Source organism: Molothrus ater, chromosome 9, assembly GCF_012460135.2.
Source record: "Molothrus ater isolate BHLD 08-10-18 breed brown headed cowbird chromosome 9, BPBGC_Mater_1.1, whole genome shotgun sequence".
In the NCBI taxonomy this organism is placed as follows: Eukaryota; Metazoa; Chordata; class Aves; order Passeriformes; family Icteridae; genus Molothrus; species Molothrus ater.
Genome location: NC_050486.2, coordinates 10,429,279 through 10,449,342, shown reverse-complemented (window position 1 = coordinate 10,449,342; position 20,064 = coordinate 10,429,279). Strand labels below are relative to the sequence as shown.

General features: G+C 37.6%; 1 protein-coding gene across 2 annotated transcripts in view; it reads right to left on the bottom strand.

The window, feature by feature from the left end:
• Positions 1–20,064, bottom strand: part of VAV3 (vav guanine nucleotide exchange factor 3) — a 147,062-nt gene that overhangs the window by 105,961 nt on the left and 21,037 nt on the right. For both annotated transcript variants that reach the window (XM_036387985.1, XM_036387986.1), the window contains exon 2: positions 12,934–13,050. In XM_036387985.1, the coding sequence (XP_036243878.1) occupies positions 12,934–13,050 (117 nt within the window). The remainder of the gene's footprint in view (positions 1–12,933; positions 13,051–20,064) is intronic.

The window sequence follows — 20,064 nt, the reverse complement described above, 5'->3', positions numbered from 1 at the left end:
CAATTTCACTGCCTGAGCAAACTGTTTTCAATGTGCACATAAAGAGCAGAACAAGAGTTCATGTTAGTAAATTTAGATTTAGAAGCTTCATATTTTTCTTTGTATTAGAGGACTGATCTTTTTTTCCACATAATCTCATGAATTAGCATAGAAAGCTGCTCAATTTCTCCATGAGCCTATATTATTTTTACTTGACAAAATATACTTTCTCTCAAATGCTTCTGAAAACAACTGCCTCTAAAACAGCATCTGTATGCATTTTCCATTTCTGGGCAACCAGTTGGAAAATAATTCAGCTTTTTGGGTTTGCATTCTCAATAGAGTAGTGCAATAAAGCATCTTTTATGACTCCCAGAAAAATCTAAGGAGAAAAAAAGCCTATGCTCAGTAACCTGTGCTCACTTTCCTAAAGGAGACACATCTTTTCATTAAGTCATAGCCAGAAACATCCTGACAACATTTCCTGTTGGTTTATTTGCACATACTCCACCTACATCAACAGTAGATGAAGACCTGTCTTTGAGACCTTTCTATGCCTCAGACAGCTCAGACTGCCAGCACTACCCTGAGTCTCTGCTTCTGCAAACACACACAAGCAGAAATGCCCTATAAAAGCATGAACACACCATAGAGCACACTGCGCTTCCCTGCCTTGCATGGCATTTTTTGGGTCAGCCCAGAGCTGTGTTTTGGCACAAGACTCTTGCTGTTTTCTATGTAGAATTTACTCTGCAAAGTAAATGCCTGCTCATCTTGATCAGCTTCTGGAGTTCATAATCCAGGCTTCTAAAAAGTGCTATTGCTCAAATTTTTTACTGCCTTGTTTTTTCTGACACAAGCCCTGTTTTCTGGATTCAAACACCTCAAGTAGTTTTTAGGCACATTTGTGAGTACTGATTTGGTAAGAAATAGAAAGTCAAGCCCTCCTCTCAATGTTCTTTATTTCAGTTTTAAATGAGGAATCAGTTAACTTCATCTTGGAATTTGATAAATAAGCTCTGAGACATTGAGGAAAAGTAAATCTGGTACAGGTCCACATGTCTGATTTCTTGAGACATCCCAGCAGTTCATATATGCATATATTGATCCAAATACATTACAGAACAATAGATGAAGCATGGACAGATATATGAATAATCTTGCCTAAACACTTGTCTGTTGCATTACAAACTGACTACTGCTTAATATCAACTTTCTTCAAGAAAATATGGTTCTAAATAAAATATACAGCTTAGTTAAAACCTCCTTTCAACAGTTTCCAAATAAATGACAATATCTTATAGCTTGTAAATCCTAAAGCAATTTTACTGAACAACTGCTGTCAAAATTCTAAGTTCCTTCTCACAAGTTCATCCTGGGGTGGAAGGGGGGTTCTGCTTAGACAAAGGAAATAAAACTTCATCAAAATATCAGTACTAAGAACTCTTTTTCCTGAGTTCTGGTAATGCAAGACAACAAAGACTGTTCTCACTGTACAGTGAGAAGATACAAAAAATATGCTCTGAATAAAATGCAAGAGGAAGCCAATGAAACCAAACCGAATACTTCTTCTTTAGAAAAGAAAAGTTAAGGAAGAGACTCTCATATTCAGGTTCTAAAAAACTGCAGGAATTTCAACAGAGCCATAGTCTCCCTCTGATGAGTAGGGTGTACTTGTCTGCTATGCAAAAAAATCTGAAGATGTATTTAAAAAGCACAGGAATAATAAGACCAGTCTTCTAGCAAAACCAAGAGACAAACCAAAACTCCAGCAACAAACCTGAAATGCATGAATGGAAAAGGCCCAAGAAGAACTGCAGGGATGGGGACATAGAGCAGACTGCAGGGCAGAGTGGTGAGAAAGGCAAGGAATGCAAAGGAGACAAGGCAGCAATGAAGAGTAAATAGTAACTAACCACAGAAAATTAGTTTAAACATTAAGTGATGAAAGCCAAAGTAGGAATGATCAGATTGCATTCTTTGGGTGTCAGGCAAGGGTGAGCACAGGGCAGCACCAAGAGGCAAGCGTGGAAAAATGAAAGCAGCAGTTCTGTGGGTCAGAGCATTCTGCTACTTGCTGTATTATGGGGCTTTGTTAAGTCTGAAAGTGGCACCCTTTTCTAGTATTTAGCAGACTGTTCAAGACACAGGTGGATTAGTCACTTCCACAAGAGAAACAGACATAAGCAATTACCTAAAAGCCCCACAATTTGAATAGAAACATTCTCATACACTCCCATTTAACTCTGTATCCAGCATCAGCATGGTTAATCTAATTAATAATACACACAAAGCAAAATTTAAAATCAGTTCGGTTGTGACTCCTACAGATTCCAAATTCATGCCACCCAGTTGTGGGTGGCAAACAATCAAAAAAAACCCCAAAACCTACATGTCAATTACCTTGCAAAAGTTCAAAAAAATCAAAGTACATGTTATGCTCAAGTTTCTAGCATTCAAATTCTCTCACTAAGTTTTGGCTAGATGCTTGCAAGATATAGGAAAACTACTCTATTCCCCTGTGGTCTGAAAAAGAGATTAACTCATATTCCAATTTGTTTGGTTTTATAAGAAAATGTTCATGGAAAGAAAGACAGCGTTGAGAATTTTATATCAGATGTCTGGTCTAGAATCCACTTTATCCATGACAAAACAACATGATCAAATTTGATAGTAATATTAATATAAATAAAAATATTTATCCTAATTTAAAGCAACTTTGTACTAACTTGGCCAGGAAAAACCTGTTTGTTTTCTAATATGGTGTGATCATGCTTTTAACAAACATGTTTTTGCAACTGAGAAAAACCATCTTATATCCATCCTCCAAGTTAGCATATAAAAAAATGCAGACCTCACCACTTTGAAAACAGTATGATGACATTTCTAATCAGGTGGTTTAAGGACTTGCATTAACTTCTGTGAGTTAATTGAACTTCAAGATTCATAATGAAGCTTGTCTACTAATACCCAGATTGTTTCTCACAGATCACAGACAATGTCCAACCACTATTTAAGGTACTCAGTTGGTCTCAACTTTCCTTTTAGTTAGCTGAAAAAGTCTAAGGGTGGTCCTCCCCAAATCAAAACACTAAAATTCAGTCTCAGAATAAACCCAGAACTACTTCACTCAACAATATTTAGTAGAGCAAATCAAGTTCTACAAGAGGCTGCCATATACACAAGTGCTTGAATTTCAACAGATGTTTATGCACATATATATATAATACTTTTCAAACAAGCTGGTGGTGACCAAAAGATATGATAAACTCAGAAGAAATTGCAACAGCCAAGTAAACAGTCTTAAAAATGTGCACAGCTATTCTTGGCTAGCCACTTGTTTCAAACAGCTATTAATTTATTATTTATTATCTAAGTGAGGAAAGCATTTGAAAGAAAACTTGAAGGTAAAATAGATATTAAGAAATTGGGTCCTACTCCTTGTTCTGCTGTTTTTGAAGGCATGAATACATCACAGGGGATCATTCCACTGCATGGCAACTACAACCCTTTATCAGGACTTTGATAGTGATAATATTTAGACAAGTTAAGTCAACTGTTTGGACAGGGCTGCCACAAGCTTAGCACTGTGTCCCTTCCTCATGCCATGTTTTATTCTCCAAGGCTTCTGTCACCTCCTAGTTATCTCCCTGAGCCCAGACACAACTCCCACAGTATATTCAGGTACATCAGTCAGAGGGCACACAGCTGGGGCTATGCCTCATACCACTCAGGAAGATCATTCTATTTTTGTCTATCACTGGAGGAGGAAAAAGCTATATTATGCCCTACTGAGTCACTGTGCAATCAACAGCATCTCTTTAAACTGTGCTGTGATTTTTGGACAATAGTGAAGGCTGAATGGGAATTAGTGTAAAACTCCCCAACCCACCAGTGACCTACATTCAGTTTTTTGCTCTACTCTTCTTCAAGAGCACAGGCAGTAAACCTTCCCTCAAGTAATTTACATATTTTGGTTAAAAAATGGATTACATAGTGCACTGAATTATGCAGCTCATTTCAATTAGCCACTGCAGGAAACACACATCATGTCCCTCCACAGTGTCACTGATGGAGTTTTGCTGCAATTAGTTCTACTTGAAAAACACCTTAAACCTTCCAGCAACTTAAAGCTGACTTGGGGAATAAATTTTACTTATGTGAAGTAGCCCTCAGTTGGCTTTTCCAAAGTAATTCTGTGAAGTGTTCCTTACATGTTCCCAGAACAAAATGGGATCCAGTTGAAGACCTAAATGCAACCTACTCAAACTTATATACAGCTCTAATTTGGCAATTTTATCATATTACAGTTAAAATTTGTGTATGAGAATATGCTCAGAATAGTACATTCCAAAAATTCAAGCAATATCATTTTGTCAGCCTCTTCAGCATGGTGCTGCCTTACACAGCCTAACTATTGCCTAAGGCTCTGCACAGGCTGGTCTAGAGACCCATGCAGGCATATCAGAGTTGTAAACTCTAACTGGATGAATACTAAGGCCTTATTTACTTGTAGAGGTTAGCAGTAGCTAAAGGGTGCCATTTAATTTCACTTTTGCTAACAGTTTTATTTGCCACTACTTTTATTTCCTCTGTAATATTACTTTCTACTTAGCAACTGTTATTATTTACAACTGTTTTAAACACATGGCCAAGTTTATCAGCTAACAGATTCATCATAAAATTTTACACTGAATGATTTAGTTGTTGAATGGTTGGTTTGGAAATTAAGTCCTCAGTGTTCAACTACCAATGTTTCACTTTGAAAATCTCATGAAGAAAGGCATGAAAATGCTAACAACCTCTTTAATAGAACTTTTCTAAATAAATCTCATTTCATACATCAAAGTTTCATAAACAACATCTAAGACTCAAAACCTACGATCCCACATTTCTGCTATAATACATTTTGAAAAGAAGAAAAGACATTTTCCTAAATGTTTCAGTGTTTACATAGAAAGATGCATTAATTTTCTCAGCAAGATAGTGTTGTGATCTCATCAAATACAATGTAAGCTTTTCAGATTTATAGATAAATAAATTGTAATACACTCTTCTGACATTTTTCCATTACCCATCTATTCAAGTATTCATGCTTTCTAAAGGTGCATGCAGCTGACATTTATTCATATCACAATTATTGTGTCAGAATTAAGAACCAGAGAACACAATTCGTGATTAGCAAACACTTCTCCAGCCTTGCCACCACCTCCAACAGTTTGCAATCATTTCTCATTAATTCATACCTATTTCCTTTTTAGGAAATACTCAAACCATGTTTCCTGCTGCAAACCATTCACTGCAGCTTTCACTTTCTACTGAAGCTGGACAGAAAAGGCAGTGAATGAATTTGCAAGCAATCTAACAACCAGAGCATGCCTTGGTTGAACAAACCCTGAGCTTTTTATACTTACAAAGAAACAAGGAGCAACTACTGGACTTTCCACTCAAGTGCACTCCTGCTTTCCATAGACCTCCCAACCGTACAGAGCTGAAGGCAGTCACCCCCTTACCTGCAGGAAGAGGGGGATCTCTGCAGACTGAGAAATCCTGGCCTGCCTGGCTTTCCCCCCAGCATAGGAACACTTCCCAAGTGTGGCCCAGGATGTCAGTAGCATCCATCTTCTCTTGGAGAATGCTCCTCATGCCTGACTCTTCAGAGAAAATAACATTGGCTAGGTGATGGTTTAAACCACATCCCCCTACCTGCCAATTTGTGCCTCTGAGGGAGAGCCCAAGAGTAGCCCAATCTCTCTGGTAGAGGTTTAGCACAGACACCCTTCAATCATCTTTGAAACCCATTATATAGAAGAGATGGAGGGAAGAAAGGCAGAGGGGAGAGAGGATGGTTAGAAGGCATCTTTCAGTACTTCAAATCATTCCAATGGGAAAAAAGGAGGCAAAAAAACCAAATTTAGCAATTTTACTTAGTAATTCTCTAAATTCTTCCTTCTAGAACAGAGTAATAAAAGTAATAAAATCATTACTTTATAACTATGCATAATAATATAACAAGTTACTTGAACTACTGTTGTCTTCATTAATGAATACAACAGAAGACATTTGGCAAGCAACATGGGGATTGATAAATATTTCGAGTTGTTCAGTTTTCAACACCATTTTCATTTGTTTGCACTTCCCTGCAAGATACAGTCAGCTAAGATGCAAAGTGAACTGCAGGAAGCAATTAGAAAAGCAGGGAAGAGTGCAAAACTCTGTATTCCAGGTAATCCACAGTGCTGCTTGGGTCAGCTTTTGTTCAGACAAAAGGCCAGGCACAGAGGAACCACACTGAACATTAGCAAAGAACAGTTCACCAGCACCACAGTAATTAAGCTAAGCTTGATATACTCAAACCCCTTCATGGATAAACCAAAAAGAAACTGAATACCTTTTATTTAGATCCTGCACAAAATCATTTCCCATTTGAAATGGGGTGCCCACTTTACTACTGCTTTTGAATAAGGATCCTACTATATCTTGCACACAACCTTATCTCAAGACAAAAAATGTTTCCTACCCTTCTTTGGCAGTGAACAATTTCACAATCACAGAAGAAAATACACACACAACCTCTTCAAAGTTGATATGAACTTCCTCTACAAATCACTCATTTATTACCTTCTGGTTTTTTATTTGTAGTTCATATTATTGTTATTTAGACCAGTACTTGTAAATTCAGGAAGTCTGGGTTTAGATGTCAGTTTCACCACCTTCTGGTTACTGAAATGCTTGTATTACAAGCACTACAAGGAATTAATAAAGTTTAAAAACATTTGTATAAACAAATGTGTGAGAAGATTTAAGTCTTAAAACCTGTTAAAGCTACTCATGCTTCAACTCTCCTCTTTCTCAAAAACTTTCACCTCAACACGAAATCTACACTACCAGAATTCAATGTTATGAGTTCAGCGTCCTCAAGATAGGTCAATCAGACACAGAACATTTGGACAAGGTGGTCTTAAGAACAAAGAAATGAGCACAGAAACTCAGCTTTATTCTCTCATATTAACAGTTTCTTGTTAACCTTGGCTTTGCAACTGATAACATTTGCTGGAAAACTAACATGACTACATTATAGAAGAGAAATATCCCAAGCACTCCCTTGGATGAGAATTTTTTGTTAATGATCAAATATTTGTGCTGCATTCAATGCTTTGTTATATGGTCAAACACAAACATTATTAACTTTTTCATCAATTGGAAGCCAACAATGCAACTTTAAAAGTTGTGACAGACCTGAAAGAAATTAATAAAACTCCATTTTGAAAGACCAGTGAGGTGATAGTCCACCAGTATTCTAGAACAGAAACATGCAAGACCATAATCCTGAAATATTCTGGCCTAAATACACATGCTCATGCAGAAGCTATAAGCTCTTCCTAATGCTCTTAGGCTTATTGAAGATAAATGCCTCGACACTTGTAGACTACCTGGCAATGATCACTGCAACCCAGTGTTACAATTAATGACACTAAATTTATGTAGCATTGTTAATAGTCTCCCTGGTTACACCATGGCAAACCATTTCTGCAACTTTTCAGGGACATTTCAAAAAGGTGGTTCATGAGCTATACCATGACTCATCCCACTTTTTCACCCACCTCACTGCTTTGCCCAAAACCATGATTCATGTTCTTTGGGGCTGGAAGTGATTTTTTTACCATTTAAAGGATGATTTTAGGGAGTCTACTAAGTGCTTGACTTTTATTTTATTTATTTCTACAGAAACAGCAGTGATAACTAACAAAAAAGGTCCCTGCATACCAAGCATTTCAGCCGTTTTGCAACAGGCTAGTATCTTCTTGTACATTTTGTCTAAAGCATCTCCATGGAGAAGAAAGCTGAAACCTGTCCCTTTCTTCTGTTTCTTCCTTCCTCCACACACAGAAGTACATCTTGGAGAAGTTCAAGTGTCACTTACCCCAAACCAGTCCATCTCACTGAAATGCTACTCCTGAAAACAAGCTAGCTTCTTGAGCAAACCACTAAGATTTTTTTGGCATTTATTTTACAACTGAAAGAGCTCAGACAGTGAAGATACAGAGCTCTGCATTTAATGAGAGGCTTGTTTTTATCAGTTCAGTCTTTCTTCATTTTAGTATCTTTACAGCAATATACTACAATGTTTTGGCATGTTCTGCAGTTTTGATACAACTCTATGAGCATGAAGTGATCATCTTTTGCTCTATTATCCCACTGATTAAACTCTGCAAACAAAGCATGAAACAACTGCCGATAATCACAACTGTTTCAGTTTTACTGAAGATTTTTTAGACACTTTTCCTGGAAGGATGTCTAATTTTTATAACAGTTGCTTTTTGTTGTGTTGTTTTTGGTGTGTGTATTTCATGCACATCTGTCCAATCTTCTCGGAATCCATTAAACCTGAGGGAATTCTAACACACCAGGATTCTCAACTTCAGCATGACTTTCTCCTGCATCACTGCCCAGATTTCCTTTGCAGTAAGGGAGTGACTGAAATGATCACCAACTACGTGACTGGAGTATATGCAACTCAATATTTTCACAGCAGTTGCTTGTTTTTACATGAAGCAGCCTTTTAAGTGTCAGAGTAAGCTACACTGGGCATTGTTACATGCTTTTAAACAATTAGGTACTTATTTCATTGGTGGCACTTGATATTTGATCTCCTTGTTGTCTTTTTAAAAATCACAATTGAATATTGTACATTATTTCTAGACATCTAATGCAGTATCCCTACAAGGGGGATTTCTATGTTTTTATTAGATCAGTTATATCATGAAAACACTTCACACTCAGCTACACATTCTTTAGGAAATTTAAAAGCACAGCACACTGAGGCTGTTTTTCTGACACTTGCTGGACACCATTTCCCCCCACAGGACCCCAAACACAGCTCTCTGAATCCAGGGAGCATCTGTTGACATCAACAGAACTAATCCTCAGATTCCCATTTCTGCAACACATTAGTTACAAACTTCCTTCAGAGAATAGGGATAGCAACAATTTGTTGTGGTGCAGCAAGCAACAAAGGCTGCTGCTGGAGAAGTGTGCAGGGCTCCGAGCTGAAAGAACAAGTACCAACAGTATTTGCTTATTCTGGCACACAGGTAGAAAGGAAGAACCTGACAGCCCTGAGGTAGTGAAAAATGACTCTCCAGCATGGAATTCAGAATGAAAACACTGTCTGGCACCTCCAGTGTGTGGGAGAGCATTTCATGCTCTGTCAGGAACTTAATGCAATAACACTGAAATTTACTGATAGAAAGGTGAATGAGTGGGAATGGGTGAATACCACAGAACTCCAAGAAAACCAAGCTATATATAGTTTTTAAAAGCACGATTTAAAGAACCTTCCTACTCCTGTGTAATGTAGCCCATCTTTTTTCAACCACTGTCTAAAACTAAGAAACTGTGCTGCTATATTTTAAAGAGATGAAAACTCTAATCTTATAACAGCTAATATCAATATTCATACAGAATGTACATTAAAAACACATGAGGTTACCTGCTTCCATTTTTTAGCCTATTCTTTAGCTATTTACATGTTGCTACTTCAGCTTCACCTCTGATTCCCATTCACTCCACATACACCCTTGTTTTTCTCTAATCAGTAAGAGATCAAAGTCTCTGAAAAGTGGAGCACAAAGTTCAAGTCAAATTTCCATACACTATGTCAAAGCATCTGGAAACAGCTCATTTACCTCTAACTACTAAGTGCAAGCTTCACCATTACAACATTTTGTAACCAGTATTTCAAAAGGCTGTTAAAAGTATTATGACTATATTGGCAGGATAAAGCTGCTACTTCTACAATGCTCAGGGGTTTGTCTGCCATTTTATTTAAGAGTTGAAAAATATCAGAATATTAAAAAAAAAAAAGTTGGTTGCCCTCACCAGGTCTCTCACCTTATTTTTCCCCTTCAACCTTACTTCCTTGAAGGCATATTGTTCATTTACAGCTGACACATTGCTATTGTTCCCTCCACTAGCATGTTTAAATAGTCACTAAAGTCTCCATACTAAACAAAAAAGCCCATCTTAAGATAATAAATTCAATTGCAATTTCTTTATAAACTAAACTGAAACATTTAAAAGTCCCAGATAAGGGTTACAGAGACACTTCAGCAACAGTTTATTTATATCTCACCAGAACTAAGACATCTGAAGAGAGCTTCCAGTGCATTGAAATGCATAAAAGGTAATGCACACACTCATCGCATCACCTATTTGAGCAAGAGTTTAGAAAACAGTGGTTTAAAATCATACTCCCCTCTTTGGTTACTTACACCGGTAATCATTTTAAGATCATTCATATTTTGCACACATTTAGAGAGAGCAGTTCAAATAACTTTTTTAGAAATGGCAGGATGACTTGCTTGCAGTAGCAGGAAAAATCTGCAGCACTATTTTTTTGGCTTTTTGCATACATACAACTTCTGTTCAAGGAAGCTGGACATGTACAGCTGTATCACAGTTGTTATTCACAGGAAAATATAATGAAAGGGAAAGTTCAAAGCAAAGTGAAAAGCAAAGAACAACTTGAAAAAGATACATTTTCCTATTCTCACCACTGTTACTAACACTCACAATTTCCAAAGTAGCAAATACATTATTAGATATGGAATTGAAATCCCATGCCACTTCAAGATATTTTCTGCTTACTGTACAAACAATACACTTAAAGGAACACAAATAACTCAGCATACCTTTTCTCTACTTGCAATTTTATTAATTTAATACAGTTACCATTTGTCCTTCAACTTCCATAGATGGCCTGAAACTCACAGCCCCTTTCAGAAGGTCACTATGTACTCATTTGCCCAGGCTATAAAACATACAGCTCAGCCCTTCTGAACTCTGCCTATGCCAAGCTCCACTTGTGCATGGCAAGTTTGCACACAAGCACCCAGTGGGACCAACTCAGCAGCAGAGCCATCCGGCACCTAAAAGCTGCCCATGGCAAGGGCTGCACAGCCCTGTTCAACTCAGCAGCAGAGCCATCAGGCACCTAAAAGCTGCCCAACACAAGCATGGCAAGGGCTGCACAGCCCTGTTCAACTCAGCAGCAGAGCCATCAGGCACCTAAAAGCTGCCCAACACAAGCATGGCAAGGGCTGCACAGCCCTGTTCAACTCAGCATCTCCACCTCCGCTCAAGCAGCTGCTCCCATGCACAGAGCTCATCTCATGAGAGAATCCCACACAGCAGCAACTCTCAAATTTGTCACTGCAGTTTCACCTGATAGCTTTCCAATAAAGGTGACCTAGACTAGAGAAATGATTGCTTGGATGCACTAAAACTGGAAAACAAGTTCCAGGGATAATTAGTCTATTTGTGCTATATGGAGGCCACAAACAGCAAAAAAATCCATGTCTTGACATTCAAATTGACTTGGGAAGAGCAATTAAATACTAACATGGATGGAATACAGGGGTTTTTTTAACCAGTTATTTCTATTTAAATAAAGTCATATTCCAAAATAAATTCTGTTAAAATTACATATTAAGGGTACCAGAAATATTTTTGGGTTAAATTTACCATTAATTCAGAAACTGTTTTTGCTGGGTATTCAATGATGCAGCAAGAATAATTTTCACTGTAAAATCTTTTTTTAAAACTAGACTGTATTAAAAACAGGATATCTTTACATGGCACAAAATGAGAAACTTTCAGCAAGCAATTATAACATGCAATATTATAATTAATTCCTTAGGCATAGGTATCAAAGGTTGAATCAAGCTTTGAGATATGACAAATACCTTAAATAGGACATGGCTAGTGCACACAAAAAATATAAAATCCAACCATTTTCAATTCCTCTGCTACTTGCACAATCAAAACAAAAACAAATCTCATTTTAATGAGCCAAATTTGTACAAAAGGACCATATTTTAACAAAAAGCTTTGTCTTATATATGATTTATGAAGACAAGACATTTAGCAAAACTGAAGAACAGGTGCAATTACCAGGTTATCTAATTTAATGCTCAAAAGACTTAGAACCAGACAAAAGATTGAGAAAAATAATTAGCTATTTTGGTTAGTGATAATCACAGACCCATTTCAAACAATCACATTGCAGCCCTGATTCATTCTTGCACTCTTACATCACCTTTACCTCTATGCCTACTTATAAAAAGAACAGTTTATAAAAATCAGATAGTAAAATTATGATCTCTTAAAAAAAGAAAAAATGCTTAAGATAACACTAAATTTGAATAAATAACTATTTTTAGTGCTACTTCAGGTTATTTTTAGACATTTTCCTGTGAAATTAGGGTAATGATACTATGACTCAAAAGCAGAAGCTGAAGTTGAACTAAACATGTTGGCAATGACAGATCAAACAGATATGTAGGAGGCTGAACAACAGACTGGAAAAAGCATTACATGTAGAATAAGTAGTCAGACTTAGAGAATATACTGTAAATACTGTGTAAATTAGAATAGTCACATTAACCTATCATAGCTGTGTCTGAGCTTTACAGCAGGTAAGGAAAATAAACAACTAACTGTCAAAAAATAATTGTACAAGGGCAAATTATCTGGGTGAATTCCAAGCACCTGAGAGTACAGAAACATGTTCTGGGCCACATGGGCTCACAGTGTACAGGCCCAGGGTTTCCGAATCCACACAACTTATGCCCAAGTGATTTCACCAGTCAGCACTCACCCACAGCTTATCTTCTTCCATTTCATTTCCCTTTAACTCAGCATCTTTGAAACCATTTATCTTGGCTTCTCACATGCTCAGAACTTTCCTGCCATGTATTTTTCCCTGCCCTTTTTTAGCCCCTCCAATACAAACCTACTTTTTCTGCTTTCCTAATTCTTCCCCACTATTTTTTCATAACTAATGTTCATCCATTATGCACAACTTTTATATCACAGCTACCAAAAAAAGTATTTTCTGTGCAAGCAGCAGAACAAAGGTGTTACTTGGGATACCATCAAGAGCATCCTTACCTTTCCAAAATCTCTCACGTCAAACAAATCAAATGCTTCAAAAAGTTCACTTTTCTTCATTCCAAAGATTTCACAGCATGCCGAAAGAAAAGTCCTTATATTCTTCAAGCAGAGAAACTAGGGAAAAGAAAACAGAAATGCTAAGTGTCAAGTGTGTAAATTAGCAATATACATGCTCACTTTGGTCCCAAACACACCATATAATTAAGCAATACAATTAGTTCTAAGTCAGCACTTTCTCTATGCTGTGATCCTCCACTGGTCCTAATTCAGCCATAAACTGAATTCTCTCCAGAATCACAATTAACCAAATTCTGAGTAGACACTTTGTAAACAGGAACTACTTTCCCTCTTTTTACATAAACAAAAAGATGTGACAAGGTGCAACTAAATACATAATAGTCTAAAGACAGACTTACTTTTCAGCTCCCTACAGACAGCACAGAACAAAACAAATAAGTTACCTTAAAAAAAATTATGCTAAAGTTATTATTCATGTATAAATCAATCATTTCATCGGTTAAATTCTAGTTTGAATGTTTAAGGAATGCATGTGCACTGTTTTCACACACTAAAGACTTGATGAATACATATTCTCCATCTGGCGTAGAAGAGCAGATGAAGCTTGCAGTAAAGTCATATAAATTTACCTAGCAGAGATTTAAGATCCTCAGACCACCTTGAATTCCATACTGAATCAAAGGCTATTTCCCTCTAAGTTATCCACATACATCAATGATCATCTGAGTCTGAAAAAGAATAAAGCCTCTGCCACAATGATCTCCTTAAAAGGCTTTTAATGCATTTTCCTGTGGATTGTTTTGTTTGCCAGACTTTACCAGGCCAAAAGACAGTAACTGTCAAGAGCATCAGTAACTTCAGAGGGATAGCTAAAAAGGGTAATATGCACTCTTGATAACAATTAGCTCCATGAGGTGCTAGGACCTTGTGAGGACATCAGCTTCCTAAAGATGCTGCTGTAGTCTTATGAACCACAGCTAAAAAGCAAATACAATATTTATAAGCAGCAGCATTTCAAAGGACCCTGCACCATGCTTTGAATATGCATTTTAAAAGTACTGACAGAGCAACTCAGTATTACAACAGAGTTGGGCATGTTTTAGCAGATTCATGAGGATCACTCACATTAGGATGGATTATAGAATTGCTATGTTACATCTTCCTGTTTTGATCAAAGCAGTATTTTTGATATTGAGTGTCACAGCTGTACCATTTCAACAGGCAGCCCTACTTCACATCTTCCAGAGCTACCCAGTGAGACAGAACAGCAGAGCACCTGATAGACCAGATTTACAGCAAGGACACACATTTGAAAGCACTCATCAACAAGAGATGCTGCAAGAGCAGACAGCTCCAGTCAATGGCTGTAGACATTAGGACAGCCAAACTGCTCAGAAACCATCCCTGTGCAACCCAAAGCTGTCAGGAAAGCACCTGTGACTGACCAAGGCCTCACCAACATTAAGGATTCTCAGCTGTGCTGGGTGGACCTGCAGCCTCCACCTTTTTCCCCCCTTTCCAAGAGCCTCTCCAGCATGCACCTCCCAGCTCTCATGGGACAGTCATCACTGGGCTACACACTGAGCTGCCCAAGGACAACGCTGCCAGACTGCTTTTATGCCAAGTACAATTTTAAGAATCAGTCTAGCTTGCTCAGTCAATGTGGCAAGCTTATCTGGTTTTGCAGTGATTATAATTTTGAAGTCAAAATTGCAAGGTTAGAAGGCCACAGATGTTCAACATATGTGCTTCCTCCTCCATCACATTGGCAGAAATAATCAGAAAATGAGCTGGTCTTTAAAATGAGTTTTAGAAACAAGATGGCACATAACAAGTTATTATCATTTTCTGCTGTATTTTTCCCCATATTTTTTATTATTTTTCTTAAAAGCTATCAATAGCCACTAGGTTTGTCCAATGCACAATACTGATTCAACTTGCATACCCATCTATTTTCTTATATCAAAATTCTCAAATTTTCCAGTGATTGCCACTGGAAAATTCAGCTGCCTTTTTGAAACCTAACTTTTGAGCTTGTATTAGTTAGTGCTGAAGTCTCCCAGTGCAAACAAAGCTTACAGCTGCATTAAATTGTTTACCTCTAAAGGGAACAAGAAGTTAAGGGAGAGACAGGAGCTGTCATGGGCCTAAAATCTGACCTAGATTTCCTAAAGAGCATTTTAGTGAGTTGCATTTAGCTTCTTAATATAGCTAAAAGAACCATTTAAGGGATCAGCAGTTTTTCACAAACAAGATGTCCTCTCCCTTCTGCAAAACCTCTCCAACTGTTCTTAACAGACATCTCCTACAATGAAGGATAAATATGGCAGCATTTTTCCAACAAGATTTATTAGTTGCCTCTAAATTTAAAGAAATTTGAAGTAATTTTCTGACATCAGCCTTTTGTTTAAATTATTGTTACTATGAATTATAGCTAAGCAGATTAGAAAGCATAATACAAGAAATTACAAGCCCACATGTTTCCAAGGAAATGTTAATGCACCAACACTCTAAGTAGTAAACGAAATTCTTTGGAATATTCTAACAGTAAGAATCTAATTCCTCATCTTCCTCTGCCCCTCTTTTTTTGTTTTTTAAATACTAATTGATTGGCATGTATCATTATGTTAAGCAGGTTTAAGCTAATTATGATCTAAGATTCAATAGCCATATAACACATAACGTGTCTTGCAGGCTCTAGAAACCAATGGTAAGCATCTGTCAAACCTGCCTGTGCTTGAGATGGGAGCACACCATCACCAAGTGTGTGCCAGGCAGTGCCTTCAGCAGGAGAGGTGTCCTGACATCACAGTCTAACCCCTTGCAACTTCAAAGACTGCTTAGTGAGTTTGAGTTGGCCCTATAATGATTCCATGTCCATCAGTTTTCTCTTGTAAAATCAAAATGAAATTCTTAATACCATTAAGCTAACCACAGCAGCTACAAGGATAAAGCTGCAAAACTACTGGAACCAAAAGCATGTTCATATTTTAATGAATCCATTTTGCAGTACAATATATGAAAAGAGTCTTTAAAAACCCCTTGTTATGTGCTGCTAATGTTTCAGAAAAATTATTTTATTATATTACCCAGAAAACTTTCAGAATTCTCTCCAAAACTTTATACTACAATCTTCTAAAGAAACAGTTTGCCTCATTGACAACAAAGGTTTTTATCACTGTGGTTATTGTATGAAGATGTAAAGATTAGTAAGAGAAGCCTCCAAATTAAAAAAGAGCATACTGCTAAAATCTAGGAAGTTCTATAAAAGACAACCTTCCTCGCTGGCAGTAAGAAAAAGGCACCATCACTCTGCAGCCTCTCATTAGTAAGTACAGTCCTCAGGATATTTGGAAGCCTACTGCATTATTGTGTTTCTTTTTCCAAAGAAAACATTATAGTTCAGCACACCGCAAGGGAGATCATTACAGAAGCTGGGTACCCAGTTTTCAGAGATGCAAGGAAAGCTAAACCTCACTCAAAGTCTCCTCCACAGGAAACATTGTCTTCCAGTACAAGAACTCATCCTCCATTAAAAAAATAGCTTAAAAACATTCCCTTGGAATAGTTAATGATGCTTTTTTTTCACCCCTTTTTAAACTACATGGCTTACATGGCTTAAACTACAGCAGTCCAGACTTCTCAGTACACAGATCAGTAAATATTGCAGTAGGGTAGTATAAGCCATGAGCACAAAAAAGTTGACACTAGCAAGAAATTCCACTTCTCTCTTGCTGATCCACAGACATGCCAAAAGAGGAGGCTATATCCAGCACCAGAGACAGATGGACAGAAATCACAACACATCCCCATTCTGTGATTCTGTGACAGGGGCTCAGGAGCCTGAACACACTTTTCAGTATTAACAGCTATAGATTATCAAAACATTTCTAAAGCATCCTCATGTTTCACTACAAACCCATAATGCAGCCATTGTCAGGGCTGCTGAAATGGTGTAACTCCTCTGATAAATCACTGTGGGTTTATGGAATAGGTTCTAGTGGCCTCTGGTCTGTTCTGCACTGAATCTAATTTTGCAAGAGGCACTACCAAAGCATTTATTGAAATGACAAGCAAGTTTGAAAAAAAAAGTAGGTATGGTTTATATAATTTGGATTGTGTTTGTCTGAACCTTAAACACAAGACAATGGGCAAATCAAATTATACCAGGTCCCACAGAAATAGTACACTGTTTTCTCCCACTATATTTGCCACTTCACACCAAACCATTTATTTGAGGCTTTTCCACACAGAACATTGTTATGTGCACTGACAGAAATGCATAGAAATATTTTACAAAGGGTACTGAATAGAAATGACTAATTGGATACTAAAAGCACAGGCAGGGCTGAAGCTGCCCACAGGGAAGGAGGATTTCTCAAACCAGACCTTTAATGAAGTGAAAGATGAAATGCAAAAGAAAAAAAAGGGGGAAAAATCATATAACCTCTATGCCCATAATCTAAGAGGTATTTCTCAAAAAATATTTGGGCACTGAAGTACTTCAATGGAATAAAGGTCTTTTTGATACAGACCATAATACTCAATAACTCGGCGTATCCTTTGTACTAAAAGCACTTCTACAGGCGTTCAGATACCAACACAAAGAGCTCTGAAGATCAAATTGTGCCACAAGACATTTAATGAAATTCCAACAAAGCAACACACATCAGGCAAGTGAAAACTGAAAGGCCAAGAAATGACAAGTATTCAGCAAAGACAGAGTTTTAATTCACTTTTTTTATTATTTTAATTACCAATAGTTGGAAGGAGGAAAAAAGCTGTTTGTATTTGTTTCAACTTCCACCTCCTTCTTATGATGATGATTGAGTCACAAGCACAGATATTCAGTCACAAGCCTGGGAAGCTGGCAGCTCCCTTGTCTGGATCAGACATCCACACTGCCTTAAGACAAACTAGGAACATACTGAAGCCTGAGTTATCTAAGGCAATCTAAACAGATGCTAGGCTATAAGGGGTATTAAATCCAGACTGGATCACTGTCACTTATTGACAGGAAAGGTGTTTTTTTCCCCCCACTGTGATTCACTTTTTCTGGCATGGAATACCCATCCCTTCAACACCGCATTTCACAGGTTTTTGTGCATGTTGTGCTCCCAGCCCCACACAGACTTCAGGAGGCTCCCAATAACTGCAAAAAGACTGAGACCAGTTTCTCCTAGCCACCATCACGTAGAAGCTATAATAAAAGAGTAAAAACATAGAAAAGGGACTCTTCTTAGCCCATTTCTCACTAAATACACTTCATACCCTGTGGATGAAACAAGGCATGCCAACCACAGAAAGTCCTGAAATCTTCCCCTCCTATTCCTCCTCTAAATGGCAGCACTTTACAAACTACACAGCTGCAGCAATTTGTCTTTGCCTTGTCTCTAAAGAGCCTTACATGCAAAACCAAAAAGTAATGGCATTTTACATTACAGCATGTTACAGCAAAAATAGCTGAGGAAAGGCCAGGCTTTGGAAACACATGTATAAAGAAGCAATGAGAGGAGCAAATTTGGCTTCAATTCACACATCTCAGAAGGTACAATTGCTTTGTTTTTTCAATTGTGAAATACTGATGTTACATGCAAGGAAGCATATTCATGTTTGTGAATATGTGAGATTTTTCTATTGGTTATTTATGCTCTTAGAAAAGCAGAATTATACAAGAATAGAAGTCAGAAGAACATAAGAGCAAGCCATTGCCATAACAATTAAATGCACTTTATACACCCTCAGCACTTACTACAAAACATGAGCTCCTGACCTTTCCTATCTGTTCCTGGAATGATGATGAGAACAGATTAGCTAGGAATCTCTTTTTTTTTTCCCAACTCTGTTCATGAGAATACATGCAAAAAGGAAAATGCTGCACTTATACCTGTTAAGCAAGAGGAGAAATGTGAACATTTCCATGATGGATTTAACTGGAAGAATTGCTTTTGTACATTCTGTCACCAAGATTGATAAGTGCAAGTTGTTTCAGTGAAAGAAAGCACTGAAACAGAACTTGTCTCCTCAAAATTTCCTTCAAGAAGTTGATTCATGCCCTGAGGGTTGCAGATTCTTGTCTTCTCACTTGTTCCATTTGCATTGGTATTTGTTGCAACAACTGTGCTGATAGGAACAGCATGAACTTCATTAAAATACTGTTCAAATCCTGCTGAGTCTGAATTTGAGAGAGATCCCAGAACTGGCTACTGTGAGCAAACAGCACCATCACCTCTATTCACACCAAGCCAATGTTACACAGCAGCAAGACCAAAACTGTACCTTGAACCTACACACATAAAGAGCAACAGTAACTACAGATAAAGATCCAAGGGTTTCATCAGTGCCTACACAGTGTGCGTGCACAGCAAGCTTCCAGCTTCCTTACAATTCTTTCAGGCACATCCCATAAAGGGAGAAAATCAGGTACTTAGAGATACAGCTGCTCGTATATCAAGAGCTCCTTTCCATAAGCCAGGCTGGACAGTTCCCCATCACATGCCATCTTTGACAGAACAATCCCCAAAGGAGGGTTACCAAAATAGGAGCACATTATACTTCTACTACATGTCACAATTATTTTCTTTCTACTATCTGTACGTTAATTAACACCAGATTACTAGATAAACAGACAAAGCCCCACTGGGATATTGACAGAATTGTACAGTCAGGGTTAACAATTCAACACAGAAATCATTCCTGGCTCTTCACAGATTTCAGCAGCCAAAGTACATTAGATTAGTTCTGCTCTGCCAAAAGGAGTAATTATCACTATATGCAGTAAAAAATAGCTGTAATGATTTCTAAGTGAATGAAGTATGGACCCACTGATGAAGTCTTAATTCAACATCTATTAATGTCGTTTCATAAGCCAGCAAGAGAGAAAAGAGCAATGTCAGACTCGGGAATGGCATTTGTAACATTTTTCTTCTTCATGTGTGTGCAGCTTTTCTTGGAAAAACCTTTAAAGCCAGAGTCTTACTAAATGAAGGCAAAAGGGCCATAAGGAATTTACAGAGCAAGACAACACAAGAGGATGAGTGCTCCTATTTTCAATAAGCAAATGGAAGCTAGCAGGCAAGTAAGCATTCTTCTTTTTCTTACTCTTAGATA